The following is a 25025-nucleotide window of genomic DNA, read 5'->3' on the forward strand; positions in this document are numbered from 1 at the left end:
TATAGATACCAGCACCACTGTAGGCTGTCTGGGATGCTTGTGAGAGACCAAGCTCCCAATTCTCCAAAGTGAGCAAGAACAATAATTTGCTGATTGCTGCCTCTGGATTCACCCACAGGTAGAAAATGTTGAAGGCAGATCTTAAGGTTTTGCTTCAGATTGTTAGAAAAGCAGAAAAGAGCTATTCAAGGGTGCAGGGACACTGAAAACTCTTGAAAGGAAACTGGGACTCTTTTTTTTTTTTTTTTTTTGCTATGGCAGAGATGGACTGAGGGGATGGGGAAGTGCAGGGCTGAGAGAAACGCTTGTTGAAGGAAGCTGGGTGTCTGGAGTTGATTTCCTTGTGAATGCAGCATGTCTGTGAGATGCTGTTGTTTAAAAACTGAGTCCTTTTTCCATAGAGCAGAACAGAAGGAGTTTGGTTGCAAGAGCTAATCCCACACTCTCTTGGGACTGAAGCAAGAGACCTCCACAGTCTACATGTCATAGACAGGCATTTGTCAAAGCTTGTGACCTGGCTAAACTGTCTGTGCTGGCACAGCCATTGTGCAATAACCCAATCAGAAGAAATTAGTCAAGCATTGCAGCAGAATAGCTTTATGCAACATATTAATAGAAACCTTAGGCTGCAGAGAGTGAAGGGAAGCAGGATTTGAGGAAGTCTGAGACAGAATTTGGCCAAAGGCACCCAAAAAAATCAGCCAACAGTGTCATACATTTCAAAACCCAAAGATGTTGCTAATACACATTGACATTGTCTGATCTTTTGATACCTGTGTTATTGCAGAATGGTGAGTCTGGCAGGGATCTCTGCAGCCCATCTGATCCAACCCCTCTGCCTAGAGCTAAGACTGTGTCCAAATGACTTTTGAATGTCTCCACAGAGAGAAATCTCACAATTACCCTGGCCAACCTGTGGCAGTGTTTGGTCACCCTCAGAGTAGAAATAATGTTACTGATGTTCAGGGGGAACCTCCTTGTTTTGTTTGTGCCTGTTGCCTCTGGTCCTGTCACTGGGCCCCACTGAGGAGTGCCTGGCTCTGTCCCCACTGTACCCTTCCTTCAGGTATTTATACACATTCATAAGATCTCCTAAGCCTTTTATCTAGGCTCAACAGTCCCAACTCTCTCAGGTGGTCTCGACAGGGAGGATGCCATAGTTCATCATCTCCATCATCTTTGTGGCCCTTCATTGGACTCTCTCTCATATGCCCATATCTCTTTTTTACAGAGGAATCTTGATGATCCTTGCAGATCCCTTCCAACTCAGAATATTCTGTGATTCTGAGCCACAAGTTGACCCAGCACTCCAGATGTGGCCTCACCAGTGCTCAATAGAGGGGAAAGATCACATCCCTTGGCCTGCTGGCAATACTTTTTCTAATGCAGCCCAGAATACTATTAGCCATCCCCCCACCCCCCCCACCAAGCTGCTGGCTGATGTCCAACTACATGCCCATCAGGACCCCCAGATCCTTTTCTGCCAAGCTGCTCTCCAGCTGGGTGGCTCCCAAGATATGCTGGTGCATGGGGCTGTTCCTTCCTAGGAGCAGCAATTAGTGCTTGCCTTTGATGAACTTCATGAGATTTTTGCCAGCCCATTTCTCCAGCTTGTCAAGATCCCTCTGTGTGGCAGCACTATCCTGCAGTGCATCACCAACACCTCCCATTTGGGTGTCACCAGTTTTGTGACAAGTTTGCTGAGGATACGCTCTGCCCGTCATCCAGACCATTAATGAAGGTTGTTAAAGAGTACTGGACCCAGTGCTGACCCCTTGGGGTATGCTGTTAGGTACTGGAGTCCAGCTAGACTCTGTGCCACTGAACAGTAGCCTCTGGACTGGATGGGTAAATGGATTGAAAAGTCTGAGTGGCTGGGGCCATTCTTGGACACCTGAGGAATTTTACGGGAGACAGTGTTGAAAGCCTTACTGAAATCTACACAGACATTATCCATTACTCCCTGTTGTCCACCAGGTCAGTAATTTCACAAGTTCATCACATTAATCAAGCGTGACTTGCTCTTGTGAATCCACATTGACTATTGCTGACTTTTTTTGTCCTTTACATGCCTGAATATGGTTTCCAGGATTAGCTTCTCTATCACCTTCCTAGTGATGAATGTGAGGTCACCTGGCCTATAATTCCCTGACTCCTCTTTGAATACAGGAATGACATTTGCTTTCTTTCTTGTCTTTGAGCCCTTCTCCCAGCTGACACGATCAGTCAAAGAAATATTACAGAAAATATGGATGGCACTGAATCTTCAGTAATGCTGGGTCAAGTTCAGCCTTTCATTTATACTTTTATGCTGACTAGTGAGGCAGCACTGCTCTCTGGAAGATTTTAACACGTGCCCTAATTGTTAAAACATGACATGACTAGTGACAAGTTCACAGAACTGAGAGAAAGGCAAGGTACAGTGATGGGCAGGTGAGAAAATCAAATCTGAGGCAGTCAAGTGTGCAACCATCAGGAAGGATGCTGAGACAAATGAATTGTCATGCCTGGTATTCCTCTACTGATGCTTTGCATTTCCCCATCACTGTTTTGCTATCTGCTCCAAAATCCTTCAGACTCAGGCCAAGTGCTGCACAACATCTTGAACCAAGGTGGGGTGGCAGGGGCTACTAGCATTTCTGAAATACAACCAGAAACAAGACAGAATAAAGATTCCAAAGAGAAGAATTAGGGACGAGGCAAAGGGAAATAAAAGGGAAATCAAGACAAAGGGAAATAAAAGTGCCTCCCAAAAAACTGTCCTATACGATGGTTTTCAGAGGCAAAAATCATCTTTCCACCCTAGCCTTTTTTAATCTGTCATGTCACATTAGAAAACATGATGGAGCCCTTTTCTGGCATTAAACAGTGCAGTGCAAAATATTGGCAGTTCTTTTAACTGCAGTAGGGTATTAGAGTGTTTCTTTGCTAGTCTAGTCTGAAGGCAAAGATGAACTGGATGGTGGAATATCACATGGCTCTATAATGCTTGCAATTGCCCAGGTCTGCCTATCTTGTCTTTTATGTCTGCTCAAACAAGGGAAGGGTGAATGGTTCTGGCACAACCTGAGGGTGAAGGACACCAGGCATTTACTCTCAGCTGTTGACCAGGAAAAGGTAGAGTCTCAGGGGATGTTCTGGCTTTGGAACATCAGCCACTCCTTTTCCTGAAAGTAGCAGAGGGAGGTTTTGGGATCAGCTGGGGAATCCCATGATGGAGAGATGTAAAGGCGCCAAACTCTTGTCAGAGACATTTCTCTGCACTTGGAGACTGATGTGCAGCTCCAAACAAACCACTTCCTGTCAGAGGGGCAGCCTGCTCTCTTTCTTTTATAGCTGAACCTTGGATATTAAAGTTTCCCCAGGCCAGGGAAGTCCTCATACAGTGGCACAGGGTGCTCTGGCAAAGCCAGAATTGGAGCACAGTTTGGGTAATCCAACTTCCCAGTGCAGCCAGAGGCTGAAGGAGCTTGTTTCCCATGCTGCTTGCAGGTTTAATTGGAGGTGGACCAGCTGATGGGGCTATGAAAACACCTTCATGGAAGATGACCAGAGATCTTTCTCTGCACCTTCTGTGGGGGGCTCCCAAGGAGGGAGTTTACTCACACTTTACACTGAGCAGCCTTCCAGTACCTTAAGAGGGCCCACAAAAGAGATGGAGAGGGACTTCTCACAAGGGCATTGTCACAGGACAATGGGGAAATGGCTTTAAGCTGACAGAGAGGGGGTTTAGATAAGGTATTAGGAAAAAATTATTTGCTGTGGGGATGGTGAGGCACTGAAACAAACTCTCCAGAAAAGTGGTGAATGCCCCATCCCTGGAAGTGTTCAAGGTCAGGTTGGATGGGGCTTTGATCACTCTGGTCTAGCGGGAAGTGTCTCAGCCTGTGGCAGGGAAGTTAAAATCAGGTAGTCTTCAAGGTCCCTTCCATTCTCTGGTGACATGAATCTGTGACCTCCCTGCATGCTCCCTAAGGGGTCTGGGTGCACCCAAGGTGCCATCTGCCAGCCCACCAGGTAACTGATGTCCCTGAGCTTTTAGAAGAGACAGGACCCTGTCTCTCCCTGTCCAGGAGCCATGGCTGCTCCCAGTGAAGAAGCAGGCTGGCTCCTCTGCAGCCTCTGATGTTTGAGATCAGGGTCCCTGCTTGCAAGGCTTTTAAATCAAAGCCAGCTGATTGCAGGGAGGCAGGAAGACCATTTCTGTCTTGATTACTGCAATAAAGGAAATCTTGAAGACTTTTCCAGCATGCTGAAAAACTCCAATAATCTGCAGGATAAATAGTCTAGCCTGACATTATAGATGCTTGCTCACTGAGCAAATACAATATATTGAATGCTTATTTTATTAATTATTCATTAACCAGTAATGTTGCTACCTCCTGAATTCAGGGATGTCAGTGAAGAACCAGGTTACTGAATTAATCTTGGCGCTAATGTGCTCTCCCTGTAGTTTGCTGGTTTGTTATTTATTATCAGAAAGGCAAGTAATGAATATTATAGGCTGCACACTTAGAGACACATTGATGTGATCTACCACACATTTCTCACACCCACACTTCCTCTTCCTCACACATTTCTCATACCTCACACTTCCTCTTCACTAAAGTTATTAACACAAAGGGTAATTTCACATGGTCAAATCTGAGGCTAAGGACTTAGTTTAATTTCCCCATATGGTCTGTACAGTGCTTGTGAATCCCAATGCATTGAAACAGGACAGGAAACAATTCTTATCCAAACCTGCCTCTAAAGGACTAGTTGCAATTTTTCTGCACATATGAAAAATTCACCTCTAAGCAATCCTTTTGTTAACACTACTTCTTAGAGAAAATATTAACATTACCTAATTGTACCAGGTGTAACGGTAGGGATATTGCTTTTTTGATACATTTATCCAAAAGACAGTCCTACACAAAACAAACACAAACATAACATCTTACTGACTCCTCTTCACCTCTGTTTACTCATATACAATATGAGTTTCACATGCAATAGACTGCATGTGAAACTCCAGAGTTTCTGGATGTAGAGGGATGACCATGCACTCAACTCAGACTTCCTCCACTAGCAGCTCTCCTTGTACTCAGTAATAGCCACAGGGAACATATACAAGCATTTATACAAACACAATTTTAAAATCCTGACAGATCAGCTTTTAAATACATGTTTGACTGTTTTACAAGGATTACCTCTGTTAAATCTCCTGCTCATGTGTTGCTAAATAGGCCATAATACACTGAAGTGGAGGGGAAATGCAAACTGTAACTTCTGAGAGGTTAAATATTTTGCTCAAAGAGCAATTTCTCCATTTTACAATCAGCCAACTATAAAGAGAAATTTATTCCTGCCAGTCTGCTTTTATCTTGTACTCCCACCTGATTTGTTTCCTTTACAGAAATTACAAGGTCATCCAAGCTGAGCAACTGTTGTGCTTGTGATTAACTACCTACAATCAGGGAGTACAAAATATGAAGATTCATGGTTGGATTTTTTAGAGGTGGAAATCTATGAGCTAGTTCTTTGTGGAGCTGCCCTAAATTTGTCAGTATTAACCAGCAAAAGACAAACCCAACAAATAAACCACCTTTGTTTTTAAAGCCAGAATATAACATTTTGAAGCAGCTACTTCCCTGCTTGTGTTTGTTTCACCTGTTTTATTAATGCCATTCTTTTACTCAAAAGAGAGTATTGCACACACTCCATGTGGTCTCTTGTTTACTGGAGAAATAAGACTATTTCTATTACCAAAATATGTTACTGCCACAAGCTTTATTTATATCACCATGAATTATTTTGCCCAGCAGAGAAATGTGGCTTCCTCTTATATAAAAGCTGCCAGTAGTTTGACAACTAAAAGCAAAACTGCAATCAACTCGGGGCAGAAAATGAATGATACCACACCCCACTGAAACTGCAAAGGAAATTAAGGTTGATTTAATATATTTGTCTCAGCTGTGTTGACAGCCTGAATTAGACCTCAAATACAGACTGTGTCAGGGGGCTGAAGAGGATGGGAAACATGGGGGGGGGAAATTGTAACCCCTTTAATGCATTGTCGTGGTTTGAGAGGAAGTGAGTTTTTTGGGATGCTTTGGGAGTTCTGGACAGGCAGAGCCTGAGACTTTTAACCCTTTTATTGGATGCTGGAAACCTTGCAAATGCTGATTCTTCCTGGAGTTGAATGAGAAGAGAGACAGAGATGAGATAAGAGGAAATGGGCCATGAGAGAAGCTGAAAAGATCTTAGGTGAGAGGAGGTGATGGAGTGGCCTTTGGCTGGACTTTTCTTGTAGGGCCATGGACAGAACCATTTTTCCTTTGACACAGAGACTGCATTTAGGGAGGAGGCAATGGCTTGGAGCTAAGAGAGTGCAGTGATGTGATGTGAAGGAGTGTGTGAACAGAGATGATGGGTGAGGAGGGTGGTGGTGGTGCCCTCTGTCTTCAGGGAAAAAGAAGAGGAAGATGATCTCTGTTCTCGAGACCCCTTGGCCCCAGGGGGTGAAATTTGGGGGGGGACAGGTGTCCCAAAAGTGAGAGACTGTGCTCTTTTTGGAACTGGGCAAAGCACCCTTTAAAAAGAAAACCCCAGAAGCAGCTCTGGTCCATGCACAGTGGTGAGAGCACTGGGCATGGAAGGAAGAGGTCACGATGGCAAAATGATCTCCGGGCGGTGCCACGTGTGACACGGAAACACAAGAGGTTTCAACTGTGTATCCTGGAGAAGCCTATGGTACAAGAGGGACTCCTCTCTCCTTGATGAACTGAGAATTGATTATCTGAAGGGTGGTGCTGGACTGAGAGTGGGTGATCTGAGGGATGAATATATTGGAAATTTGATGGGGGGGAGGAATGTTTTTGGAAGGTTTTCATCCTGAGTTCTGTGTGTTTCTTTTATAGTTGTAAGTTAATAAATTTTTTCCCTTTTATTCCTAAGCTGGAGCCTGCTTTGCTCTATTTCTGATCACATCTCACAGCAGACACCAGGGAGGAAGCATTTTCATGGGGGCACTGGCATTGCACCAGGCTCAAACCATGACACACATTTTGCCTCAACTTCCATAGAGAAAGGATGGGAGAAACAGATGTTGCAATGACAGGGCAGTGTGACTTGCCCTGCTTCCACGAGAGCAGAAACAGGAACAGTAACAGACCCCAGCAATAACAAATTCCTTTCTGGGCTGGTGACATTTCTGATTGAAATGAACTTTGGACATGATGAAAACACTTTTCATTTCATCAGTGGTCACACAGGTGCCTCTGGGGAGACCTTGCCCTCAAAGGCCACTCCCTGCTGCCTACCATTAAAATCATCCCTCTCCTCAGAACAATGTTTCTCCTTTATAGCAGCATAAATAAAATGTCTCTGTACATTTGGAGCTCCATTGTCTAACATGGAGAGACACATCTGCCCAAGGACAGACTATATCTACTCTGCAAGACTTTGCTTCCATAAATAACAAAACATCTGCTGGCCCTAGTTGAGCAAAATTGATGGGGGCAGGGTTTCATCCTATCCCAAGGTGGAGCTGGAAAGGTTAAGGACACTGTTCATTCTCCAAACCAAGGAGTGTGTAGAGGTGATGTGTTTTGTGGTGACACTGTCATCCCTTGATTGCTCCACTGACCTTTTGCCATAGCACATTATCAGACAAAGCAAACTCATGCTGCTAGCTATGAAATGCAAAACAACCATCAACTATCAAAACAATAGTAATAGCATCATGATGCGAGACATGCCTTTTTCTGTAATGAATGATGATGTTAGCCATGGAAATTCCTCATACAAAGAAGTAAGTGCAAACCATGCTCTGAAATGAGGATCCCTGTCCTACTGAAAGACAGAGTTAGATGTCTAAAGAGATCTTGGTATTGGGGTGATTTTTTGAAAGCACACAAATGTTGCTGTCAATGAGAGTTTGTCAACTAATGCAATGTTCCAAAGTTCATAGGCATGGATGTACTTTTTGAGACCCCAACACACCTTAAACAAACAAACAAATAAATATGTGTGTGGATCTCTTTCAGTGGCTTCCCTGAGGCTGGAAAGCTGGTGGAAGAGGCAGCCTTCTCAGAGTATTGTAACTACAAAGCCACCTTTCCTTTCAGCAGAGCAAAGCCCACCAGGACACTGATCACAGAAAAGAGGGCTGACAAGGGCCATGAACACCCATCTCCCATCAGCACCCATGCACAGAATCCAGACCAGGTCAGCTCAGAATATTTATTCCCAGCAATTGAGCCCAAATGTGTAGTGGTAGCTCAGTTTCAGCTCGTCACCCATAAATAATCACCTGCTTTTCCTGCCTTCCTCCTGATGCTAAGGGCAATTTCAACAGCTCCCTTGGGGTTTCTGCAAATGAATAGCTAAACTAAAAGGGAAAAACTGCCAATCTCCCTAGGTACTACTGCAGCTAAAACTGAGGCTCAGCCCTTTGCAGTTTTTCTCTGTCACCCCCATTCATGTATCTAGCGCTGTCACATCGTCCCTAATCCAGGATTTAGATGAGTTTGTTTACCACAATCCCATTTTCCGTGAGATTTATCCCCAGCACCCTGCATGTGAAGAGGCAAGCTCTGTGCACACCCGCGCCTGCGTGCTGCCGTCAGGGATGAGCTCTTGCTTTAGGCGCTTGCTTTGCTCTCATTAGTGGATGCTAACAATAAGCGTGAGAATTGCAGACGTCAAACGTAATTAGGAAGAAATTATTTCACGTTACCCAACAAAATGAGGTCTTTGAATAAAGCCTAATCCTGCTGTCTGCCCATTCTTTTTATCCCTAAATGACTCGGAGACAGGGAGGGTGCAAAATGCCCTCCACAGCACCGGATGGGGAGCAGCCACGAGGAGATTCAGCCATGCTCAACGGGATCCATCATGCTGCCATCCACTGGCTGAATAAACCCTTCCCTAGTGAGACTGCAGCACTGCTTAAAGAATTAACCATTTCAAAAAGCTGGATCTCTTCACAGCCTATATTTTAGTAAATAAAAATGATTGCTTCAAGCTATTCAGTCTCCTCAGACCTCTGAAGGAACTGCTGTGCATTTCAATGACTGTGCAAGCCTTGCAGACTGACCCTTCCTCAGTACTGGTAGTATTTGTCACCTTCATGGTGGTGCTGACAATCCAATCCTCTTCCCAAACTGTCCATTTTTTCTTGTCTTTCTAGTATCTGATATGAACGAGACCAAAAACTTCGCAGCAGCCTCAAGACATTTTAAAAATCAATGACAATTTTTTATACTTGTGGGAATTCACAACTTCATTCAATCACAGGATTTCTGCTTCTAAGCAGCAAACAGCTGAGGAATACGTGGTATTGACCAGGGAATGTGTAGATTACCTTTCTCAACAAGATAGTAGGTGACCACCATCTGTCAAACCTGCCATTTCATAAAGTTTAATGACTTCTCATGCGGTGTTTCTCAGTCACAGACATCCCAATACTATTTCCAAAACATCAATGGGACTATAAAAACACATCTAGCAGGTGTGCATGTCCAGATCTCAAGCGTACTTATTTACAGCCATATGCACACAGACAGAGTCTGTGATCTACTGCCTCACAATCCTTGCAATATACTATTTGTATTGCTTCAGATCACGATTTTCCACTTGCTGGTGTAAGGACAGTACCCCATAAGGCATTGTAGTGAATAAATCTAGGGCTACACAAAAACCAATGCAGAGCATTACTGTATATCTGGCAGAGGAGCTTTAAAGCCAGCAGAACATATATATAGTGACACACAGAGGATTCAAACACACAGTTGAGCAATCAGAGCATTTCTCAAAGTCAGGAAAGAGGCAATAGCAGTTTGTTACTTTCTTCTTCATTTGTTTCACATTTTACTAGTTAGCTAATGTGCAGAAGGGTACTCCCCCACCTCATCTCTCTGCTTTTACACTGGGCATGATAGATATGACCCCTACAACTAACAGCTTTTGGCAGCAGCACAGCACAAACTCTTATTGGATTGCAAGATCTTACTGGTGTGCTTGTGGCACCTTCCAGTGAAGGGCAGCAGTCCCCTGACAAGCACTACTGCCAGTGAGCAGCCTTTATGTGTCTCACTGCCTCCAGATCTGCAGACAGTGGGTAGGAGTGTTCTGATCAGACAGACATTATGCTGACCAGTAATAATACTGTGAATATCAAAAAGTTCCCTTGACATTGATTATTAACAACATGATGATAGCACACTGGATTACCAGACATTTTGTGCTATTAGATCATCCAATTCCAGCAGGTGGGAGAAGCCAGGATGGAAACAATCAGGGGAAACAAATAAATACACCATGTTCTTGAAAGGCAGTGGACTAAAACCTCAGCTTTAATACTCCTGTATCTAATTGCTAATGAGTACCTTCACCAGAGTTGGTGGGTTATGAGACTCAAAAATACTTGAATGCTTTAGAAAGCCCTCCTTGTAGGACGTGTGGCAGATCAGTTGGTCTAAAGACACATTTTCTCAGAGTATGGGGGAAGATTTTGTGAAAGACACACAAAGAAACCAGGTCTTCCCATCCCAAGAAAGTGCAAAGTCTGGTGTTTGTAACATTGACTACAGAGATGCTGTGACAGGAGCCCCGTAAAGGGCTCTTGTGTTTACTAAATCTGTTGACTGAGAAAGTCTGTGGGGTCTCTTATGACCACCATTATGATTTTGTGGTGAAAGAGAAGGGCAAGGACTAGCACTGAAGCACCTGTCTCAGTACCATGGGACATTCCTGCAGTCTCTGGGTGTGCAGTTCTACTGTCCATCACCCAACAGTGCTGGCCCTCCTTCTCACCAGGGCTTCCTGACAGGCCTTTATCATTGCCCCAGGAAAACCTCCAAGATCACTGTCACAGCCTGGATATATCCCATTCCTCTTACTCTGACAGCCACTGAAAGCTAAATCCAAATCTTCCTGGCTGCTTTTCCAGCTGGAATAATAGGGAACCTGTGCTTCCCAGCAGGTCCAACACAGCCATTGAGACAGGCGGAACAGAGATGTCTGTCTTTTCCTTCCCTCTCCCTTTTAACTTTCAGAGCCCTGTTTTTCCTCCTGTGTTCTCCTTTCTGTCTTACAGTCACACATGCACACTTTTGAGCAGCTGTGAAGCTGCACAGGCACTAGAGGGATAAAACACTGGAGAAGTCTGGGAGAAGCTGAACAGGAAAAAAAAAAAAAAAAGAACACCATGCTCACTTAAAGATTTACTTCGCACAGAAGGTTTGCATTTCAGAGTAGAAGATAATGGTGTAAGGGTTTTTAGCAGCCAAGAATATGCTCTCCAGCATCCATTTCCTATCCCCATGCCACATGTGGTTTTGAGCTGAGAGTTTTGCATCTTAATTCACTATTTTTGCTCCTTGTTTCATAGGAGATGTCACATTTTGGAGCAATCCATTCTGGTTTGGTTAGAGGAAGAGGTCTTCTAATTAATCCCTATAATCAATTGCCATAATTGCTATGTAAGGACTCCTCAGAAATGGTTTATGGTGCACCAGCCTGTTCATGTGGCTGGAATTCATATGATGTGGAATCTCCTGCCTTTGCTAGGACATATTTTGCCACCTCAGGCAAGAAGCTCTATTTTTGCTGGGGCCTGCATGTGCTGAGCCATGATACAGGGTACAGACCAGGGAAGCACAACATTCATGTGAAGTGTTTTATGACAGGCACAAAGAATTTCTCTCCTGGCTCAGAGAGCACCAAGGTGTGTAGTGGGCCAGGTCCTGCTATAAGATGCAGTCCCTGCAGCCTCATCCTTGCAGCTGGCCTGGTGTAAGTCAAGGCACTATTCTACCAGCATGGGAAACAGTGAATTCTGCTCTCGAGTCTCTCTTCCCGTTGGCTGATGTAACAGTGAAGTCATAACAATTTTCTGGCAATAACAGGAGGTTCAGAGGTTCCAAGCTACATTTAAACAGGATCTGAACAGACCTTTCTGAGCCAAACTGATTCCCAGTGCAACTCTAATAAGGCTGGAAGAACTGCACCTGGGATGATTTTGGTCCCACACAATATGTCAGTGGCCAATCTCAATATGCCTGGATAGAGGCATCTTTGAAAAAGACATTCTCTTTATAGTACTAAATTCTGATCTGCCAAATGTGGCAGCCAATGAGCTCTTCCAAACTAAATACTGTGAGGATTATGCATAAATACTGAAGTATCCTAATCAGCCTCTTGGTGAAAATTAATTGATCCATTACAGACAATAACTATATGCTGAAGTTTTTATCCTGCATTTTTTACTTCTGTAAGTAGCATATGTGATTTGATTGGCTGGATATTTTAAACCCTAGGGGACCATTGGTGGAGCAGTACAAATCCCTCTGAAATCCAAAATTGCCAGCTGCAATTATAGTCTGCATCTAGCATCTTCTCTAAGGACTATAAATGCTTCACTACTTCAAATTTGCTTGGCATTTGCATCACTGTGTGACAATTACCAAGCAACAGCAAAGGATGGATTCAGTAATAAAGTCTGGACAGTAAGGAAATACTGTCCAAATTGAAATATTCTCTCTATTTTAATCTCATATTCATCAGTTTGTGCACATGGATATGTCACGTTTGGATACAGAGCACTGGTAAGACAAGCACCTTTCCTTTTTGCTGCTGAAATGCCTGTGGCTTCTTACATATTAGATTTGAGCAAAATAGTTTTCTCCTCATATTTCTTGATTTTTTTCAACTGCTCAAAAGGATGAGATACTAAGTTGTAAACAGTAGTAATTAAAAGGTCAGACTGGCAACTATATCACTCTAGTTAAGGCTTGTGAAATTCTACCATTTTCAGTGATGTTACACTGACACAGCAGGAATGAAACAGCAGTTTCATTCAGCTCAGCTATTTTTTGAACTCATATGTACACAGTTTTAGTTATTTGAATGATTTGTGATTGCCCCTAAGATAAGATCAGGCATTATAGTTCAAACTATTAAACTCAGATTAGCAGAGATACAATTGGGGAAACAAAAAACAACGTTATGAGAATATGGGGCTTAAACAGGAAGGGCTTTGCATATGGCCAAAAATAGTTTCCCTTGTTAAAAAGGCATTTGCTGAAAAAATGCTGTTTAGCGAGGAGAAAAGCTGGATTTGGATAGGTGAAAAATAAAATACTTATAATGAAAAAGATCTGGTGCACAGTGAGCTGTGCAGAGTCAGTGTTTGTAAATGACACTAGTTTCCTTCATCAGCCATAACTGGTAAACTTCAGAAAGACCTAAGTAATTTAGGCAAACGGGCAAGATAGTGGAAATGCTGTTCAATGCCATTGCAAGGTCAAGCAGTGAGAGACAAAAATTTAAATTCTTCAGATGCTTCAAAAGGGTTCAAATTTAATCATATAAGCACTGGGACCTTGCTATCCTGTGCTGTTCTTTGGGACCTAGAGCTCCAGTGCAGCTACAGTCTAACAAGGTTGGAATAAAGCTGAATAAAGACTGAACTGAAAAAATCACAGTACCAGCAACAGTGCAGCACCATCTTACATATTTTGGGCATGTTTGCTGACGTCTCTTAACAAGAATACTGAAAAATTAGACAGGTTTTGGAGTAGGCTGAACATGATCCAGTACAAAAACTTTCAAAGACAGTTTGGAAAGGTGTGGTTAGTTTATTCCAAGGAGGTGATAAACAAGGCCATGAAAGAAAAGTAAATAAAATGCTGAAAGTGGTATTTACCAGGAGCTCCTATTCTTCCTGTCCCCACAACATAGTAGCAGTGTTTCTCCTTTATCCACCCACTCCCAAAATAAAAAAATGAAAATGTGCAAGAAAATTCCCAATAACTGGTCATCTCCTTGTGGTTTTCTCACTGGAGAGCAACTAACAGCATTCACCAGCTCTGCATACTACCAAGCTGACAATGTAAGATTATTCAATTGATTACAGAAATCATGGCATGCACATAGAAGGTTCTTAGACAGTTCTGTCTGACCTCAGTTTAGTAATTCTTGTCAGAAATCCTCCATATTTAATGGCCACCCCTTTATACCCTATTCAATACAGAAAACCAGAACAGCTGGTGAGTAACACTGTTATGAAGAAGAAAGTGTCTAGACAGGGTAAATCTGTCCAACCTGACCCAATGAAGGCAACTACTGAAGGACTTAAACTATTTTGCACCAGGAAAAGTCTCAGCTATTCACAGGTGATGCTGTCAGAAGAGAAAGTTATACCTGTGATCTTTGGCCAAACTAATAGCCCATAAAAAGGCATTTACAGCTACAGTCTGACATGCTATCAAAGCTGAACATTTTCCAATGATGTGACAAAAAGAACCAAATTCATATAGCTCATGCTGATACTTAACTAAAGTTCCCATAGCATATGCCAGGAAAATGAAATGGGGAGTTATATGGGAAGCTTTATTGGACCAGAAATAACATATAGAGCCATTTTTTTTCTCTCCATGGCTTTGCCTCTTAAACATTGTAACCAAAGAGATCTCAAATGTTTAAAGACTAAAAAACTACATCCCACCATGTATTTCCAAAAGCAAGAGTTAAAAAAATGTTTGTCTCTTACCTTGTTAGCTTTGTCCCAATCTGCTGCCTAAGTTCAAGCCTCTCTTCATCAGTCTGCATAGGGAGGATGTTCTTTTCCTCCAGCTCTCGCTTGGAAGGCCTGTTGCTCAGTTTGATTGCTAAAGAGTCCTTCCTGCAGAGTTTCCTTGCCAGGGGGCCTGTGGGGGAGAGGAGAGGTTCTGCCAAAAGAGGTGTCATCATTTCATTACAGCATGCACCTACTAGCCAAGGGAGGATATGAGGCTCCTTTACACTGGTATGGACTATGGGAAAAGGGGTGTCATTAACTTCATGTGCTCAATTAACCTCAATTCCTATCATAATAAGGAAAAGCTGGAATTGGTAGGTATAGAGGAAATAGAAATCAATATATTGGTCCATAGAAGGGAATGGAGAAGAAGGGCTTGTTTCAGAATTGCTAGTAACATCTGTAGCTTTTTCTAGCACACTGTTTCCAAATAATGGAATGAAAAATTCAGCCTCAGAATCTGGGCAGGCAGCAGAGCTATAGCATGTGAAAAGAAAGGGGTATCTGAACGTCCCTTGCAAAGTAATACCAAGACATCCAAGCCAGCACTAGAAGGAATCAGAGGCAGAACAAATCTCTATGCACATTAACTGACTGCTTCCAGGGCAGCGGCAGTGGCAGACACTAAAAACCAGTGGCCTTTTATGGCTCAAATTTGCTTTCTTAGGCTTGTGTCCAAAGCAGTTTGAGCAAGAAGACAGACACAGAGAGACACAAACACATAAGAGTTTGTAGGAGAGTGTAAGATAGTGCAGTTCTGTTCTGTTTTTAGTATAAGAGCAAACACTGCTTAATTTCACCTGCAGGGTAAGGTGGGGTGATGAAGAGATGAAATATTCACGGTTTAGAATCTACTTTCTGTGTGTTTTAAAAGGGGTGTTGTTTGATTGTACTGCCTCCAGTTTTCAGAAGAAAAGAAAGGCAAGGGCCTGGAACTTCAATGTCTAAGATGACAAGCAGTTGTCATACATGAAGTACTGTATCTTTTCTTCATGGGACAGTCCTATGATGCTAGACTGAGGCAGGAATTGGGTTTCCTTCCAGAGGTCAGGAAGGCCACAGGTCCTTTCCCAGTCTGTAATTGCAATATGGTGTCCTGGATTGGCTATATGATGCTTGTATCCCCAATCTGTTCTGTTTAGCTGGATAATAAATTTTGCACCTTTAAGACTTGCTCTGAGAGCAAAGGGGGGAGAAGAAGCGTGGAGTTCGCTGGGGGAGGGGCACTTGAATTTTTCTAGAGGAAACCCCTTTAGAGGTTTTTCTCCAAAACTGCCCTAAACCAGGACATATGGTTATCAATTAACCTCTTCTTTTGTGAGCCCAATCCTCTGATTGTGACCCCTTTAAAAGCATGTGCACATTTATGATTCCAAAATGATTTACTATTGACTTTATATAAAAGCTCTGATTCTCTACGTGTGGCACTTATTTCATTCTCCTGAAGCAACTATTGAGATGATCTTGACTTAAGCCAAAGGCAGGGCTTCTCTTCACAAAGGGCATTTGGGAAAGTGAATCCAAAATCCAATTTGTAACTGAACCAATGTAAGCCCAAACCTGTCATTTGAGTTTCGTCTGAGCACTACCCAGACAGAGATTCATGAATATTAGTGAAATCTCTATAAATTCATACTGTTTGTTATTTTGGATTAACATCTCCATGTAGTCAAGCCCTGAGAGATGAAAAAGCCACACCCAAGAAAGAAAATACACAGGCCTTGTGTTTCCTCTGTGTATTGCGAGTTCAGGGTAAAAATTACATAAGTGAGAAAGGAAAAATGGAATGAGTCTTACTTGTAAATAATGAGTTATCCTCCTCTTCATCTTCCTCTTCTTCCTCTTCCTGCCTTGGATAAAGGCAGGAAGAATCTTCATAGTCAGTTTCATGAGGCACATTTTCTTTATTGTCATCGCATTCGATCACAACAGTTGGCACTTGTCTCATGTCTGGAAGGCCTGAAGGTCCTGCTTTTGCAACACTGTCACTTGTGTGTAAACCAGAGCTGTTGGGAAAGAAAAGCAAATAAATAAAGGAAACAGCTCAACGAAGGGCAGAGTTGCTTCTCTTGCTGTATATAGGAAAGTAGTGGTCTTTCATCCCTTTTTGAGAAGAAATGAGAACAGAAAGATTTTCAAGAACAGCAAGACATCTAAGGGGTTTAAACAGAGTACTTATTAGATTTAGGGTACAACACTTAAAAAGGAGAGTTAGGACAGCATGCAGGCAGAAATACTGTCAACCAGGATGAAGCACTAAAGATCTGTGGCTAATACTCAGTGACCAGCTGCTACTCAGAGTGGAAAGCACCAGCTACTCAGTGGTAAGCACACCTTCAGCCTGGTGTCTGTGTGACCTTTCCAGTGGTGTGCAGGCAGCAATGAGAACATGTCTCACCTGAGTGCACCAGGTGGAGTAAGAGTGGGAGGAAGGAAGGATGGACTGTAGGGGATAAGAAGAAAAGCAGAGGGAAAACCAGTGGCTTGCACTAGTGATGAGTGACTTGAGGGGATGGCAAGTGCACAACTCTCTGACGTGCAGGGGAGCGAGCATGTGAAAATGGGCTTGGAGAAAAGAGACTTTGGGAGCAGGTGAGAGTAAGCAGGGAAGAAGCTAAAACCTGGGGGGTTTGTTTGCTAACGGCACAATTATATATTGGGGGGTGGACACTTGTCCTGTCCCAGCTTTTTATCCAGCCAGGTGCTGAAGATCAATCAGAACCGGCATTAACATCATACTTTTGTCACAGGTGTGATTGATTATTTTCAGCATCTTATGAGATTAAGACCTGTGGTGAGGACTGCTACTATCTTACCCTGTTTATGTGTTGAATTCAAAGCCCTTTACCAAATAACATATCAAGTAGGGAAATGGGAACATGAGGAGGTGAAGATCAAAGTCAAACAAAAAGTGAAAGGAAAAGCCAGGAACAGAAGCATGTTTCCCAACCAGTTTTTATCAAAATAGCTCATGTTGCTTTTCCAGTATGAAATCAGAATGAGAGACTGCCAGGCAAAAATGGTGGCAGCTCAGGATTATTTGTGAGACACCAGAAATTTCCCTCTCTCTGAAGTCCTGGCTGATGCAACAGCTCTATGAAAAACAGGCAGCATTTGCCTGTGGGACACCCTCTCTATGTCAAACTCCCATTCCACTTTTCAGAAGAACACAGCTGTGAAAGCAGATGTGCTGGCCAAGTTGACCTTGAGGCACATAAACGTGGATCTGACAAGTATTGAGTGCCATCAATTGCCTTGAATATTTTAGCCTGAATACCAGAGGTGTTCTACATCTTGAATAAAATGTATTCTTCTCTTGAAAAGATTTTCTACAGAAATCTACTGAATCTACTATCTTCAACTTGAAACATTTTACTTTCTTCTAACCCAAAAGTTAGAATGGACTCTTAAATGGCTTTGAGATAATATTCCAGAGTCTTTAAAAAATGTAGTTCTAGGGATATAATGCTACTCCAAATATGATTAGGGATTAAAGACAAGAAAAGGCTTCAGATCCTGTGAACAAACCATACCATGCTGTTATCATCATCTTCAGCTTCAAAGAACTAAATTTTTTAATTCCAACATGTATTATTGCAGACAAACCAATAATGAGATGCAGAGCTTTACTAGATGCCTTGAAGAGAGAAACTCAATTTTCTTAGTGATAACCCATGTTTTGTATCATAAAGTAAAAGAGATTCATGAAAAACTGGCTTGCAGATTTTTGTATTGGACTTCAATGATTTTGACACAAAAAAACTTTATCCCAAATACAGTTTTAGAATTCATCAACTGAATTCTCATAATGACACATCAACACATTAGTCTTTAAAAAGTTTGAACTAACTTTTAATTTACTGAAATGCTTTCAGAAGTTTTATATTAATGAACTTCATTAAATCTGTTTTCTCTGTAAGCTAATTTTTGAGTAAGTCTTAAAGAGGAAAGGAAGGAAATTCAAAAGCCTGGAATCAAATTTCTGAGAAAAACCATTATATTGTGAAATTCTGTTAATATTGCTAAAAAAACACCCCAAACCTTCCAATTGCACCACACAACCACTGGATGATTAATTTAATTTTAAAACAATACATACACAGAGAGTAAGTACAAATGAAAGGAGCAAGAAGTAGTTTAGCATCCAGAACTATTTGGTGCTTCCCTGTTCTGTGAAGGATGAATGTATGCAACCTTAGGGATGCAACCTTATGGGTGTGTCCCCTTATGGGTAGCAGATATCAAAGTGATCCATCAATTTAGGTTATTGAGCAGATATAGGATGGCAACAAGATTTACAAGTTATCACAGAGGATTTTTATTTGAACTAGTGATCTAGAAATAGGCAGCTTCTCATCTCATTGTAAGCTTTCTGAATCATCCACTTTCTTGATAATACTGCTTTCTATTTTAAGCCCCTCATTTTTCCTAGTGTTTTGTGTTGTTCTTGATTAAAATCAGCCCTTTCCACAGCAATTTGACTAAGTCAGCTGTCTAAGCAAAGTGCTTATGAAATGCAGTACTGCAATATACTTAAAAAGGACAAATCAAGGTCACTGGATATGTCAATTGTGTATAAATGACTCTGGGTCATTAGCAAAGCTCCCACATGGTCAGGTGACTACACCACAAAATATTTAGCTTTATTCACCAAAAAGCACACTATTGTTTCAAAAAGCCCATTTTAAACCAGTTTTGTGTTTTGCAACAAAATCAAAGAAAAAGCTACAGTTTAGCAAGTACTTGTTTTAAGAAGATCTTCGTGCATGGATGTGAACAATTCATAGCTCCCCAGTACAAGAACTTGCAATTACTGCTGCATCATCTGTACATGATCAAAACAGAAAAAAAGTTACACCACTATAGCTTACAATGGTTCTAGTGAGAAAATACTTAAATGAGAAATCACAATTTAAGCATATGAGTGACTCATGGTACAGACATAATTAAAAAAACCAAAAAAGTGAAATACTTCCTGTAAAATCTTGTGGGAAAAACCTGCACACTTCTTGTCTGTCATGCCAGACCCTTTGATTTTGGAACAGAGGATTACATTTTTATCAGAAGGTTTTCAGATCCACGGTACTTTTATGTACTTACCAGCTAAAACAAAAGGTCTGAAAAAACTTCAAACCACTGTATATATGTTTCTACTACAGCAATGTGTGTGAGAAACAGAGAGAAGGCAGAGCTATAAATATTAAGTATTTATATCCTTAGGCAATGCTAAAATTTAGACAAGATGCAATTCTCTTGACAAGTTTTATGGAAGATAAATGTTTTCTGACTCAAATATGTTTTGTAAGATTTACAAGACACTGGTGGTGATGTCTAATGCATTTCATTTCATAAATCTACAGTCTGAACTGAGCTGGGTGTCCCAGAGGAACTGGTCTCACACACAGTCTTTTTGGACACAGTGATTTTTCAGTGCTCTGCCACAGAGGTAATTCTAGCCTGGAGTGAGATATTGCCACTTAACAGCTCTTTAGTACGTACATTGAACAAACTGAGGCCTGGATTCATCTGTGCCTGCTCCTGTACATGAGCCCACAGAGTAAATGAAATGAATTGTCACCTTTCCAGACAGGCTGAGAATTATACAGGCAAGGCAGAAAACCAGGCTGTTTCAGATGAAGAAACTGCCTCACTAAGTCAAAATTAAAGACACATTTCGGTGTCACTAGAGAGTCTCTAAGGATTCCTTAGCCATGGTGTGTAATGCACAGCTTTGAGGCATGGCCTTTCTTCTCAAATTCATTTTGGTTAGGAGGATGAAATCTGCGTATTTTGGTGGCAGGGCTTACCAGATTTTCATCAGCTCCTAAAATGCAATGGTAAAAAATGATGTCCAAATCTAGAGTTTTGCTTATGCTTGACAAACACCCTTTGGACTGAAGAGGAAAGTCATTTGCAGTAAGACGCAAATTAGCAACAGAGGTTGCAGAAAAAAGGTTACATGGAAATTACACATATCTCTGTTTCAACTTTATCTACCAGAAAACTGGTAATTTATCAGGGAAAATAGAGGCAAACTGGCAGCACAAATGACATGTCATAATAGTCATACTATGACAAGGGGCAGATTGCCCTTCTGAGAATAGGTTATGAATAGACATTATGAGTACCAGAAAATGTTTGCAATCAAAAGCGTTAAGTGCACAAATGAACTTAATCTTCTATAATGTCTGTAATAAAATTTAATAAAAAAACCCAGGAATTAGCTCCCATTTTAACTCATAAGAACAACTGGGACTTTAATAGCTATTGCATGCCTTTTAATGCACCTTAAGACATTAACTTATTAATATGCACTAGATCTAGGTGAGGCAGTTACATGCAATCACTCCGACAGAGGGGAAAATAGAGAGAGAGAGACTCAGTAACTTTCTCAAGGTCAAAGACAGAAAAATCTGGCTTCCAGGTCTGTACAGAGGGAAAGCTCATTTTTCTCTGGCAAGCCTGTGGCTCACTGGCAAAGCACTGATTTCAACTATCATTCTTCAGATGTTGTTAGACTATACCTGAATTCCAGAGATCTTATCTGCATAAGCAAAGAGTCCAGATTGCTAGAGGAAGGGAAGGTTTTAGCCTTTCATTTTTTGTTCCTGTCCACATTCAGACACCTGGTGAACAGGAGAGTTGTAAGGTCTAAGAAAGTTTACTGGACAAAATGTGAATTTGATACAAACTGATTCACCAAATATCATTAGAGCTTAAATGACCTTGAAGAGCTTCCACTGCACCAGGACCAAAGAAACTAGATACAATGAAGAAAAGGAAAAATTATGGAAGGAAAAAAAAATTTAGAGCTAAAGCTTGATCTGTGCTTGTCCAAATGATCATATCTTATTAAAATCAAAACACTATTCTAAAAAATCTCCCAAATTACCAACCTTGGCAGCATTATTACTGCAGCACCATGGTAATTATTCTGTAAAGTTGTAGGATAATTTTGAGATAATGTCTGAGATCAGAGGGAAAAACCCCTTAGTATTCTCCAGAAGCTCTCAGAGACTTATCAGGCTCTCTCTTCTCTTCAGGTTTATTGACCCAACAGCAGTGGCCCACTACTTTGCTAAGTTGCAAGGAACAGCAAAGTGCAGGATGTCACTCCATATCCTGTGCAGGCTGCAAGCTCCAAACAGAGGAAGGAGATCTAGGATCTAAGCAGTTTTAACAGGCCCTCAAGAGTTTTGGGCTGAAGTGTTCAATGACAAATACTGCAGTATTATTTCTCGGGGGTTTAATGAAGATTTTTATAATAAGGGAAAGTAAGTACTGTCAAAAATAGTAGAAAACAGCGGCATTCAGTGCAAATAATTGTCTGCCAAGCTAAATAAATATATTTAAAAAATCTGCACAAATCTTCAAGCAAACTCGGCAAATTTATCTAGATCACAATGTGGCTTGAAAAAAGCAGATGAAGAATTTAAGAGCAAGATCAGCTCCACAGAACTGTAAATGGTTTGAAATACTTTTACCTCTATATACTATAAAAATAACAATTGCTGTTGCAGAGGAAATGATCATGACCTATTTTCTCCCTTGTGAATGCAGAAGTTATTGATTTGCTTTGACAAGGAGCACAAACAAAGCACTCAATACATTAATCTATGATTTAACAGTTAATCCACTTAAAAAAGGGTATGAAAAATCTGCCTGCAATATCATAAACTAGGATTTGTATTCATTTTAAATGTGAAATATCAGTACCACAACTTTTTTCTTATTTTCTTCTTATTAATTGCAAAGGGAAACAATTGCTTCACACTGGGACATGAATGCTTGCTTATTCAGTTTTGAACAAGCAGCAGAGCTTCAGCTTCAAAGTAATAGTTAAACCCAAACAGCATCACCTTCTTTAAATCAGCTAAACATATTTGTATTTGTAGACATAAACATGATGGATGACTAGAAACTGGAGCATTCATTGCTGTGGGGCAACAGATGCCACAATGAAGTCATACTCTGAGAGATGTCAGTGGGCTCAGGATGACAAAGGGCCTTCTGCACACAGTGTGAGCCAGACATTAAGACATCCAACCTAAGCTGGGGACAGCATGGGCAGTGCAGCCCCAAGGGAGCCTTTGGGAGACAACAGCTATGCACTGTGCCCGGTGCACTGAATTTTGGGATGGTGTAGAGGCACCAGACCAACCATGCTGGCAATGCGAGAGGTAAATGGGTAGTCACTGGGTATGGCAGTAGGGGACAATGTGGATACTCTATCCTACCTCTACAGCTCTTTCACAGACAGGAATAAGTATCTCCTTCACAGCCCGACTAGTTTTTCCCCAGCTAAGAGTTCCCCCATGCTGTAAAAAGATTAGCCCCATGTAACCACAGATGTGTCACTATTCTGGTACTAAAATAAGCTGGCAGTGTGAGGCAGCCTCTGGTCTCCTGACTCTTTTTCAGGCAGTAAGGAGAAACTGCCATCAATAATCCAGCTGTTTCCAGCTATGGAATATATTGAAGGTAGTGTTATCAGACAGAAATACTGGGGTAAATCATTAAGCATTTTGTCTGTTAGAGCAAATGTTTTGCCTTCCTGTATAACAGGATGATCTGATGCTCCTAGAACAAGCTGGCTACAAAGCTGTCCTTGGTACTAAATAAAACATGTAATTTTTCATCCATCTTCCCTGTTCTGGGACTTTTTCAGTTTTGCTCCGCAAGGTGAAATAAATTTTCCAAAGCTTGCTGATGTTGCAGTCTATGAGGGCAGCTTGCATTTATACAACATGCTTCACTTACTCAGACTACTTGGAGAAACACTCAGAGATACTCATAAGTGACAATAACAAAAAACAGCCCCAAGGTGGGTAAGGCATTTCTGATCAAATGCTCTACCTCTTGCCAGATGCAAATGGCTAAGAAGGTAGCTCCTGTGGAATGAGTTAAATACTTATTTTAAGATCAAACACATAATTTAATTTAAATTAATTTAAGTAATTTAAATACTGTATTAAAACCCTTCTAAGTGACTTGTAGGAAGTCCACATAAGTTGTTTCGAGCTAATAGGTAATACTAATCAGATGCCCTGCTGGAGTGGCACATTGGATTCTAATTGCTCTTTTATGAATGCTCCTCTCCTTGCATTTAGCAATCCTCCACACAACTGGAGCTCTGCAGTTATGCCTCAGCAGTACATACTGCAAGCCAGGCACATCCTATTAAAATCTCCATTGGCTGTATTATCTACTTCCTTGAACAGGACGATGGGCTTCAGGAAATTTCCTTTATTATTTCCTTTCCTTTATTTCCTTTATTCCTTTATTTCCTTTCTGCCACAAACTTGTCAAACAAGTCTGGAAAGGCTCTTCCTCTGCCTCTGTTTCTCCAGAAATGACTCTGTCCTGAAGTTGTTAGACCCCAGAGGAGACACCTCATTCAAGTCCTATGAATGTAACTCAAGTGATGGGATCGACACTGAGTTAGCAGGAATCAGTGCCCACCAGTATGGAATGCTAACAGTTGGTGCATTACCTTTCTAGCCTGTGCATGGTCATGGCTAGTGTTTTGTTCAGTTCCTCGATCATCCGGCACCCTGAAGGGTGGATGGGCAATGTGCTGGAGCCAGAAGGATGGTGCTGGCTGTGGCTGCCGTACTGGAGCTGGTGCTGGTGAGCTGCTAACTGGGATGGCAGGACAGTGTGATGCTGCTGGGTCAAAGGCTGCTGGGAGCTCTTCTGCGTGGAATAGGATGAGAGAGAGAGGTCTGGCCCCCCTAAAGGCATGCAGATCATGACTTTCTTTGGAGGTAGTGGAGGTGACAGTTTAACTGGCATACAAGGCAGTTTCACAGGAGCGCCAGGATCTAAAAGAAAGAAAGAGAGCACAGGTGTTAATTTTCATGTCAGTAAGAAGGAGATGAGAGTATCTGCCTGGGTGAGCAGGCACTGAGGTTACTACTCAACATAGGAGAGTGCACATCTTCCCTGTTGTGACAGACAACTCCTATTGTATGCTCAGCATGGTCTCCAGAAAAAACACTGTTGTTTTGCAGCACTCCTGAGTCTCACAAAAAAACATCCCAGGGCTGTACATGCCCCTTAATAAACACATTAAGCAATACTTAACAAGGCTTGTGGCACACTTTAAAGCCCTAATCCTCCAAAATAGCCCTGTGAGGTAGATGCAACCTCTTCCACTCAACAGGCACACAAGTAGGGGGAGAGCAATTAGGATGAGAGCAATTCAGTGTCTGAAGTTACAGGATGACTCACCAGCATCATTGCCAGAGCAAAAGCTCAGGGATTCCTGATCTATCTCAGCCAGCGCAGTACAATTACTAAAAGTCACACTTCTTACAGTTTTGTGATGTGCAAAACATCTGGTGTAAAAAAATTACATTATAGGGCAAAAGAGAAAAGAAATAAGGCTTGAATACAAAACAGGATGGGTTTGGATAAATGAAGGGTACATGAGGAGAAAAGTTAAAGGGCACTGGGT

The 25025-nt window shown here is 41.8% G+C and overlaps 1 protein-coding gene across 2 annotated transcripts in view; it reads right to left on the reverse strand.

Moving 5' to 3' along the window:
* PHACTR1 (phosphatase and actin regulator 1) overlaps window positions 1-25025 on the reverse strand; it is a 302064-nt gene that overhangs the window by 34332 nt on the left and 242707 nt on the right. For both annotated transcript variants that reach the window (XM_050970747.1, XM_050970748.1), the window contains 3 exons: window positions 24060-24390; window positions 16364-16572; window positions 14540-14696 (listed from right to left, as the gene is read on the reverse strand). In XM_050970747.1, coding sequence (XP_050826704.1) covers window positions 14540-14696; window positions 16364-16572; window positions 24060-24390 — 697 coding nt within the window. The remainder of the gene's footprint in view (window positions 1-14539; window positions 14697-16363; window positions 16573-24059; window positions 24391-25025) is intronic.

Source organism: Serinus canaria, chromosome 2, assembly GCF_022539315.1.
Source record: "Serinus canaria isolate serCan28SL12 chromosome 2, serCan2020, whole genome shotgun sequence".
NCBI lineage: Eukaryota > Metazoa > Chordata > Aves > Passeriformes > Fringillidae > Serinus > Serinus canaria.